Source organism: Meleagris gallopavo, chromosome Z (assembly GCF_000146605.3).
Source record: "Meleagris gallopavo isolate NT-WF06-2002-E0010 breed Aviagen turkey brand Nicholas breeding stock chromosome Z, Turkey_5.1, whole genome shotgun sequence".
NCBI lineage: Eukaryota > Metazoa > Chordata > Aves > Galliformes > Phasianidae > Meleagris > Meleagris gallopavo.
In genome coordinates this window covers 14,596,788-14,606,241 of record NC_015041.2, presented here as the reverse complement: position 1 = coordinate 14,606,241, position 9,454 = coordinate 14,596,788, and the positions used below count along the sequence as shown (strand labels likewise).

General features: G+C 36.7%; 1 protein-coding gene across 1 annotated transcript in view; it reads right to left on the bottom strand.

Annotated features, from left to right (window-relative positions):
* Nucleotides 1–34: 34 nt before the first annotated feature.
* The window catches only part of LOC104914876 (integrin alpha-1-like), a 66,633-nt gene continuing 57,213 nt past the window's right edge, over nt 35–9,454 (bottom strand). The window contains exons 12-18 of the mRNA XM_010725407.3: nt 8,423–8,565; nt 6,929–7,072; nt 5,321–5,575; nt 4,758–4,888; nt 1,638–1,801; nt 1,345–1,481; nt 35–352 (exon numbers count right to left, since the gene is read on the bottom strand). Coding sequence (XP_010723709.1) covers nt 143–352; nt 1,345–1,481; nt 1,638–1,801; nt 4,758–4,888; nt 5,321–5,575; nt 6,929–7,072; nt 8,423–8,565 — 1,184 coding nt within the window. The 3' untranslated portion in view covers nt 35–142. The remainder of the gene's footprint in view (nt 353–1,344; nt 1,482–1,637; nt 1,802–4,757; nt 4,889–5,320; nt 5,576–6,928; nt 7,073–8,422; nt 8,566–9,454) is intronic.

Below are 9,454 nucleotides of genomic sequence, written 5' to 3'. Positions count from 1 at the left end.
AAGACTGTACAATTACTCTGTATCTTCATTTAATTCCGGACAGCTTTAAAGCTAGGGATTCCTAGACTGGGTCCCAAGAACTCATTGAATTAAGTTCTTCACACTTAAGCAGATATTTAAAAGACACATCTATTGGATGGGCTTAAAAACTATCTCTTTGAACAATACTTTCAGGTCTTGTGTGGGATATGTGTTTCACCTTAAATATTTTGTTTATTAATACAGAATCTTGCTGACTTACAAATTCAGATACTGAATTTGGCAGGTTGCTGTCAAGAACAGGTCCACTCTCTGGATCAGAGAAATTGAACTCCAGCAAAACCTTTACAGAGTCCTGAAAGTCAGGTTTGTCCTACAAGATAAAAAAAAATAGTATTGCTGTTATGGACATTCAGTTTAATACCTAAGCTAGTTAAGGAGGATAGAAAAAAAAAAACCAACAAGCAAAAAGAAGGCTGAGATAAAATATTTTTCAGTCACAACGTAACCATCCTTGCTAGATAAATATTTGAATGCTTACAATTGATGATAATGCATTTAATGTGCAAGCCAATTCTTATAAATAATGACTAATGCTTCTGTGTATGTCATTATCATAAAAATGTCACACAGCAAGAGAGTTTCCACGACAGTTTCATTTAAGAATATCTCAGAAATGTCAGCTGGTAGACTTTCCTTTACAGTTGTGCTTAAAGGATCAGTAAGAGAAACAACACTGGTATCATCTTCGATGAAGTCAAATTGAGATTGCTGCTAAAAAATATACTGCATACTTAAGCAAATGTTAGCTGCCATTTATCATTAGTTTTGAATTACGCTACAGCTGTGAAGTTGCTAAACATTTAAAATGTTGGGAGCTTGTAATAAACACTCAATTCACTGTGCACATTAGTTATAATCTGGGCAATTTCATTCCTGTAGTTGCTAATTACATTTCTTCTTTTACAGTCAATTAGTATTCTCTATTCCCAAACCTAATTTGGGAGTTTTTGATTACAGTTTTATTAGAAGAAATTGTACCAATAATCAAATTAAACTTACAGCCTGTGTGCTCCAGCAGTTTTGAATGTGCCAAAACTATTAACTATGATAGTTGCTTAATTCAACTGATTGAATGAGCTGTGCTCTTTTCTAAGACAGAGCTATACCAAAGAGACAAATGTAAACAGAGCATTTAAAAAGTAAATAGTTTGCATCTATGTACATATACAAATATGTAAACAGTAAATGCATTTCATGCACAGTTTTAGGATTAAAAAGTCCAGTTTACAGTTAATGGAATACATCTAGATTATTACAGTATCAACTAGAGAAAAACATAGCCACTTTAAATGATTTACTTGCCAACATGTAGAAGTTATGTTTAATACATTCTGACCCTTTGATAGTTATATTTTTTTGCATTTTCCTCTCATGAGTTTCTGTGAACAAGCTTCGAGATATCTGTCTTTGTGCATCAAGAGTAACCCAGTACTGTAGACCTGCAAAGGAAGTTGAGATTAATATTCTCCGTGATTTTACCTTCAGACATTCTTTTTTACACTCTTTTAAAAAAGAGAGCTGTATCCAATTTTTGGAGAAACAAACTAATGTGTGCATAACATTTTTGTAACATATCTCAGAACTTTCCTACTTACTGGATTCAAATATATCTTCCTTTGACTTTAGTCTGGTCTTAAAACAAATTGTGGCATTTATGCATATTGTTTTTCTTTTGTTTATCTGACAGTTTTGCTGTTGGATATTGATACTTTTGGGCATAAACTGCATAGAAACATTTACTTCAGCCACATCACGAGACCTTAACAAAAATAAAACAAACAAACAAAAATGTTAGAGGAAGCATCTTGAAGACAATATCAGCAACTTATTTTTTTTAATTGTTAAGAATGAACATATAAAATTTACAACACTGAACACTGAAATACACACATATTATGGTCTAAATAATTAACTATACACTTATTACCTATTATCAGTAAGCAACATATTAAGGAGAAAATGGTCATAGGGTCTCTCCATAGTCTGTATTTGTTTCAGACTGATGAAAGGAAGTATCTCAAAAAAGCATTTAAGCAACTCTAAAGAGCTGATTACACTTCAAAAGAGACTGAAGACCCAGACTGATTCTTAGGGACAACCTCAGGCAAACAAATTATTACACAAGGGCTAGAGGCTAGTGTGTCATTTTTATGTTTTTGGGTAGATAAACAGGCAAGGGTTTACTATCTTTTTTTCCCACTTTTAACACCCCCATACGCCACTCCCCTGCAAACCTTTGCTTTGGATCTGTTTATTCTTGGCCTCAAGATGGAATATACCAGTTTAGTAAATTCAGGAGAAAATGGTAGAATAGCTTTTTTTCCCCCAGATTTATGATTTGACATGACAGTGAAGAAGCAGGTAAATCCCGTACCCAGAAAATGTAGGGGTGGCAAAAGTTGTATAAAAGGGCTAGGTGGCAGGAAGGAAAAGGCAGGAAGTATGGCCAGCAGGTCCCAGACCCTGGGAAGAGCAGTGTGGGCTGCAAGTTCTTGCTCTTACTTCCTCCCCATAGTCATCTCTTGCTAGACAAGCTCTGCCTTTCCTCTTCCCCATCCTGCATGCACCCTGGGTCACTTAAAACAACAAAAGCTTTGATGCAGCTGCATGGTGACCAGATTGAGGAGCAGGTCAAAGTTAAAAAATGAACAAGGAAAATAAAGGGTGAGAGGAGACTGGGTGACTTTTGTTCCAGCTGGATGAGATTCTCGGCTAGTTCACTGCACGGCTGCACAAACATTTGGGAGGAGAGCAGTGAGCAGTGGGACTGTTCAGCCAGTGCTACTCCTGCCCAAAGAGAAAGCCAAACTTCCATATGAAGAAGTATGCTAGTCACTCACACACTCACACATACTCTCCTATGTAGCAGCAGTATTAAGTGAAATGTGCATGAAAGAATTTTAAGAAAAATTTTGCTTTACCTCACACTTAACGATAGTTATAAGAACTGGCTAAGCACTGCTGACCTGTCTACGGAGCATTTATCACCCTGGACTATACAGCTCACTGAGAATAAGTGCAATTTATGTGGCATCCCTGTTCATCAAAAACATTTCAAGGAAGCTGTGGAAAAGAATTTTTTTATGTTCCCACACATAAACTTGTGAATTCAATCCAGTGCTGACAGAACAATAAATTACAGTAATATAAATAAACAAAAGCTGCTGTAAGCATTGAAGGCCAAATTGGAAGAGTGAAAGATTCTTTTAATACTGTCAAGACTTAGATTAGATATCCACTGCAACAAAATGATGACAAACTTACAGAATGTAGCAGTTCTCCCTAGGACAAATCTTTACTGTCTTAATGTGAATATTGGGTATTCTGTGTACTGTTGTAGAAAAGATCGGTTATGGAAGATTCCAGCTTTTATAAGAACAAAGATCTTAACAGATATAATCCTAGACAAAAGTTGGAAAATACCACCAAAATTGAAGACAGAAAATATTAATCATAAAATGTTATGATACCAAATATAACTTCTGATTTTGTTTTTCATGGGGTAATGTAGATCATAACTTTTAAAGTCTGAAGTTATACTATTATTGTAATTAATACTAATCATTGTATGCTGATACTACAAAGATTTTGATGCATTCTTTTCTGTACTGAAAGTTATCATATTAACTTTGCAGAACATTGGGGGAAGATAATACAACAGGGGAAAAGGCAGAGGAGGAATGGAGTGTAAAACAGTATAATTGAATGTGTTTAAAGAAGATTAAAAGTTTCTGTGATATTCTTCTATGTTAGGTTGCAAAAGTTAGAAGTCAGGAAAACAGAACCAGGAAAATGACTTTGCTAAGGAGTCTTCTGTAAGCTCTGAAATGAAAGAAATTCTCAGAAAATCTGTAGCTTTTAGTTGATTTGTGTTACATTCCAATGTTGTACACATTTTTGCTAAAAGGTGAAATAGCGGAGAAAGCCAGCAAAGATGCAGTCTGGTGACCCAGGGAGCTTTTATAAAGACAAATCAGCAGATGAATGCTAGGAAATCTGGCAGTTTGAGGATGGTAAGCAGGACCTGACAGATAGTTAGAGGGGCAACAGGACAGGGAGCTGGCCTAGGAATTGCCTTACCAGAGAAAGAATTATGAAGTAGCTTTAGCTGTGCTTTAGAAATGAGAGATTAAATATTATATCATTTATTTATATTACTGGTATTTTTCTCTTTTTCCTTCAATGTATGTTGCTTGTTATTCCGTTGTAATTGTGATCTTTTGTCAAACAAACAATTTCACTATTCACCAGATAGTTTTTTTTCTAAATTTCTTTTGTAAGGAGTCAAACTAGAATTTTATTAGTAGGAGGTCAAATGAGTTGGACCATCTTAGTGATGGTCCTTACATTTGAACCTATCCTTCAAATTGCTAATAAAACAGTACACAGTATAAAAGAAAATGCTTTCTCCCAACTCCCTTATTTTACTTTGTTCCACAGGTGGAATCAGTTTCTATTCTGAATATGACCTATGAGGATAGCAATCACCCTAAAACATTCCTATATCCATTAGTATTATCTAGAACATTTCATACTACTTCCAGAGATACATGAAAATATGAAAAGTCACATCCAGTATCAGAGTATGAGATGAAACCAGTACAAAATCAGTATTCTCAAAACAGTCCAAACTGTGGTCCAACCAAGTTATGTAGGTATCACAAGATAAATAAATGTTTGTTTTCTAGCCTGACAGCTGCTGTGAACATCCATACCAGAAGAGGGCAGCCCCACCAAGGCCTCCAATAGTGACATCAATCAGACCATCATCATTTAAATCCATTTCTCCATGCACAGACTGGCCAAAAAATTTCACTTTCTCCCCATCTCCACCAGATGCAATACGCTGTGAAAAGCATTAAGAGATTTATAAAGTGCAGGCTGATGGATTTCTTAGGAACATGCAACACGCATTTGTTCACAGTTAGATGGCTTTTAAACTCTTTAAATCTATTAAATTTTCTTTATAATACTCCTAAAAAGGTTACCATGGTGAGAAATATGCTATAAATATTTAGAATTACAAAATATATACTTTTCTGGCTGCACAGAATATACCAGGAGATTTCTAATAAAAACATGCAAATATATCTTCTAACAATATAGAGTCAAATTTGGTTAAATCAGACTGAATTTAAAAGTACTGAACATTTTAAAAAAGAAATTATCATGACAAGTGAAGTCACAATTTGATTCTATGTTGGAAAGACATGCGGAAATGAGAATTGTCCTACACAGACGTACAGAAGCTGCCAACCTGTAAAATTTTACTTCATACCTGTGTATATTTTTTACTGATTGTGTTGCCACGGCCATGATAAATATAAACAGCTCCTCGATGATCATCCTCTAAGGGAGATCCTATTACAATATCATTATACCCATCAAGGTTGAGGTCCTTCACTGCAGCAATTGCAGTCCCGAAGCGTGCTCCACAGGGTTCATTCTTAAGAACTTTGCAGGTGTCATGTTTTAATGGCGAGCAGCATGTTTGTTTTATAGGTTCAAGACTCATTTGATACTCAAACTTTGTCTGTGAAAGGACAGATTTAGAGTTAGTGGATTTCCACAAACATTTTACCAATGCGGGTTTTAGAAAGCTCCTGTACAGAAGACAAACTGGTTAAATGAAACAATTATATACTATTCATAATGACTGAGTGCACTGTAGAAACTGACTCTGTAACTACAACATTTTTAAGCAGGGAGTGTGAAAGAAAATCTCGCTTCCTCATTTCTGCATCTGCTTATGCTATACATATGCTTATGCTTTAATTATAGTTTTACAAGAAAGCAGAGTTTCATAGAAGTATTTAGATGTTACTGTAAGTAACTTCATTCTCAACACAATGAAAATATTTCTTTCAAAGACAGTCTTTTAATTTGAGAAGTAAGCCAAGCTTCATAGGAATCACAGATGGCAATACTGTTATGTCTTACATAGATTGAATTCTATCCTCAGCACACACAAACTCCACGCCCTCACACACGTACTCTTCTGGCCAACAGTGTCCAGTGTGCATGAATCCTAGACCAAAACCACACATACAGCATGATATATAGCCAATCCTTCCAAGAGATTAGCCCTAGGAATTTAATGATTAGTAAGAAAAAAGCCCTTGCTGCACCTCCTTTGTTTGAAGATGGATAAAAGTAACAACAGGAAAAACAAATTTCAAACACTTGTAATTAGAGGACTCTGAATTCCTGTTTTCTTGCCAGTGTTATTCACCATCAATCTGTTGTTGGCAGCACACATGAAGCAACTGGAAGAGCTATTTGTCAAGTAGATCCAGTCTCTTCAGGCCCTTCTCCTGCCATTGCATTTTAGGAGACCATTATTTCTAGGACTATTGTGATAACTGTTATAACAATATGCAGTAACGTTGGACTAAAGGGAAATGAAGAAAAAAGATATATATAGAAACTGGGAAGGAGGGACTTATCAAATGACTAAAATCATCTGAGGTACTCCTTAATTTAGCTGTGACATGCTAAAAGGTTGCTGAATGTATGGAACTTATATATAAGTTGGGGAGTCTCAAAAACATTGGAACAGACACTTTTAGGATGGATGAGCCCTACTTCTCCCTAGTGCATGACAACAGAAAGAAAATATGATAGAAAAATTAACCTTGTAAATTTCCATCTATATCTTGTTGCAGTTTAGAGAGTAGTGTTTATCTATGCAAAATACTCTACTAAAGTGAAAAACAAAAGTTTGAGAAGTATTCAAAAATAATCAGTAGTACACTCTCTGTTCTTAACATGTTTCTCTGCTTTTCAATATATCATTCTTCCCAGCTCAAATTATCACATTTCATTAACATAAGGATATGAAGACAGAAAGGAACGCAGTCTGTTGGTCAACAAATACAATCCTTACCTTATTCAGAGCATATACATACACTTTCCCTTGTTCTTCTTTTTCAGTTCCCATATATGTAGGAGCTCCAACAAGGAGAAGGTCTGTAAATGAGTCTCTGTTAATGTCAATTGTGGTAATAACACCCCCAAAGTATGAGCCAATCTGCAGGAATATAAAGGTATAAATCAGAGGTAGAGTCAGCAGCATCATGCAACAGTTCTGATTCCAAGATCTATTTTACTGCTGCTTACAACAATACCAAATGTCACCATTACAAAGACATTTTCTTTGTATCTAGAAGACCATTTTGGTCAGTTTGACTTAGAAGCTTGATTTCTGTCCAAATTTGTACTTGCCTCTCAGTAGAGAGAGTTTGAACAGAAGTGTCCTAGGGAAGCTAGTCACAACAGTAATAAATAGAAAGAGGACAACCAATATTTTTAGGCTTGCCAAGGGAAAAAAGTGGGATCACAGAATGATTTGGATTGGAAGAGACCTTAAAGATCACACAGTTCCAACCTCCTGCTGTGGGCAGGAGTGCCACCCACCAGATCAGATTGTCCAGGATGCCATCCAACCTAATTTTGAATGTCTCCTGAATGCAGCTTATTTCAGTGCCTCAGCATCTTCTGACTGAAAAAGCTCCTCCCAATATCTAACTTAAATCTCCTCTCTCTCCTCTCTTTTAGTTTAAAACCATTGTCCTTTGTTCCACCTGTTTCCAAAGTGATATGTTCATAGTCAAGGCACAAGGTGTGGGTTGAATCTAACATTACTCTACAGCTAAGCTAGACACTCTTTGTTTCCTTTACACTCAACATGAAAAGTGGCCTTTTTACGCTGGATATTGGTCTCAGATGGGCCATATTACTCAAACCTTAAAAACACCTGCTTTTCTTCGTTAACTCTAAAAGTCTCCAAGACTGGTTAGCTGAGATGCAGATGTCAGCTACAGAACACAAAAATCACATAACCTGATTTGTCCTGATCAAAGATTGTACTGCAGCCTAGAGATACTAGAGTCGGCAGGTCTTTCAACTTGCTTAAGCATGACATTATACTACCTTCTCTAATTAAGTAATCACATGTTATTTTTTTCCTGAAGGAACAGCTGCTATTCTATATAATGATAAACTATTCAATATTTCATGCTATACCAACTGATTCTCCCCCACAGAATGTTGCTTATCACATCTGTTTCTTGCCAATAACATCTTTTCCAGGCAGTGGATAAAAAATTGCCAGTCCAGAAATGGCTATAACCACTTTCACATCAGCAAAGGTTTACCCCACATACAGAAGATATCCAAGAGTCTCTGACTCCTTTACTTCCTGCTACATAATAGACCAGAGCATTTACCTAACTTTTGTTTCTGATCTTGTAATCTTTCAGTTATAACTTACAGTTCTATCTGGTTCTTCTGCAATAGAGTTTTCTCATTTGAAATCATTATTTCTATTTGTCGTGCTATATTCATCTGATATGTTCATCAATCATGAATGCATACTTACTTGTTCTCCTTTTAACCTCTGAAGTACTTGCACCTCTCTTCCTTCCATTTTATAAATGATGACTTGACCAGTATGATTATATCGTGGCTGCCCTGCTATGTACAGCACACCTCCAGGCGTCGATGCTGAATTTACAGTATAGCCTATGAAGCAGAAAAGAATTCATGATGCAATACACACAGAATGCATCAGAAATACTTGCTGTGATTCAGATGCTTTCTAAGGCCTGGCTCTACAAACAGATGCTCACTGTTAATTATACTGAAGAACAATACCAGAGTCAAATGAAAGGGCTGAAGGTGTATTTGTCTACAGGCTCAGAGTCATGAGCATCAGTGTCATCAAACTTGTTCACAGGCTGGTAAGTCTAAACTTCAGCAGAATTTTTATAATGTACAGTTTGCTATCCTTGGGGAGAGTAAGAGGATGATGGTACAAATGAAATAGAATCATCATTATAGAATCATAGAATGGTTTGGGTTGAAAAGATCATCTAGTTTCAACCCCCGTGCTATGTGCAGGGTTGTCAACCACCAGACCAGGCTGCCCAGAGTCACATTCAGCCTGGCCTTGAATGCCTCCAGGGATGGGGCATCCACAACCTCCTTGGGCAACCTGTTTCAGTGTGTCACCACCCTCTGAGTGAAAAACGTCCTCCTAATATCTAACCTAAATCTCCCATGTATTAGTTTAAAACCATTCCCCCTTGTCTTATTGCTATCTACCCATGTAAACAGTTCATATGCTCCATATGCTGTTCATATGCTCTCTTCAAATACTGGTAGACCACAATGAGGTCTCCCCAGAGCCTTCTCTTCTCCAAGCTAAATAAGCCCAGTTCCCTCAGCCTTTCTTCACAGGAGAGATTCTCCAGCCCTTTGATCATCCCTGTAGCCCTCCTCTGGACCCATTCCATGAGCTCTGTATCTTTCCTGTGCTGGGTACCCCAGGCCTGGATGGGGATTTAGTCCATTTTTCTAGCAAAGAAACATGGGGCCTCACAAGAGCTGAGCAGAGGGGGACAATCACCTC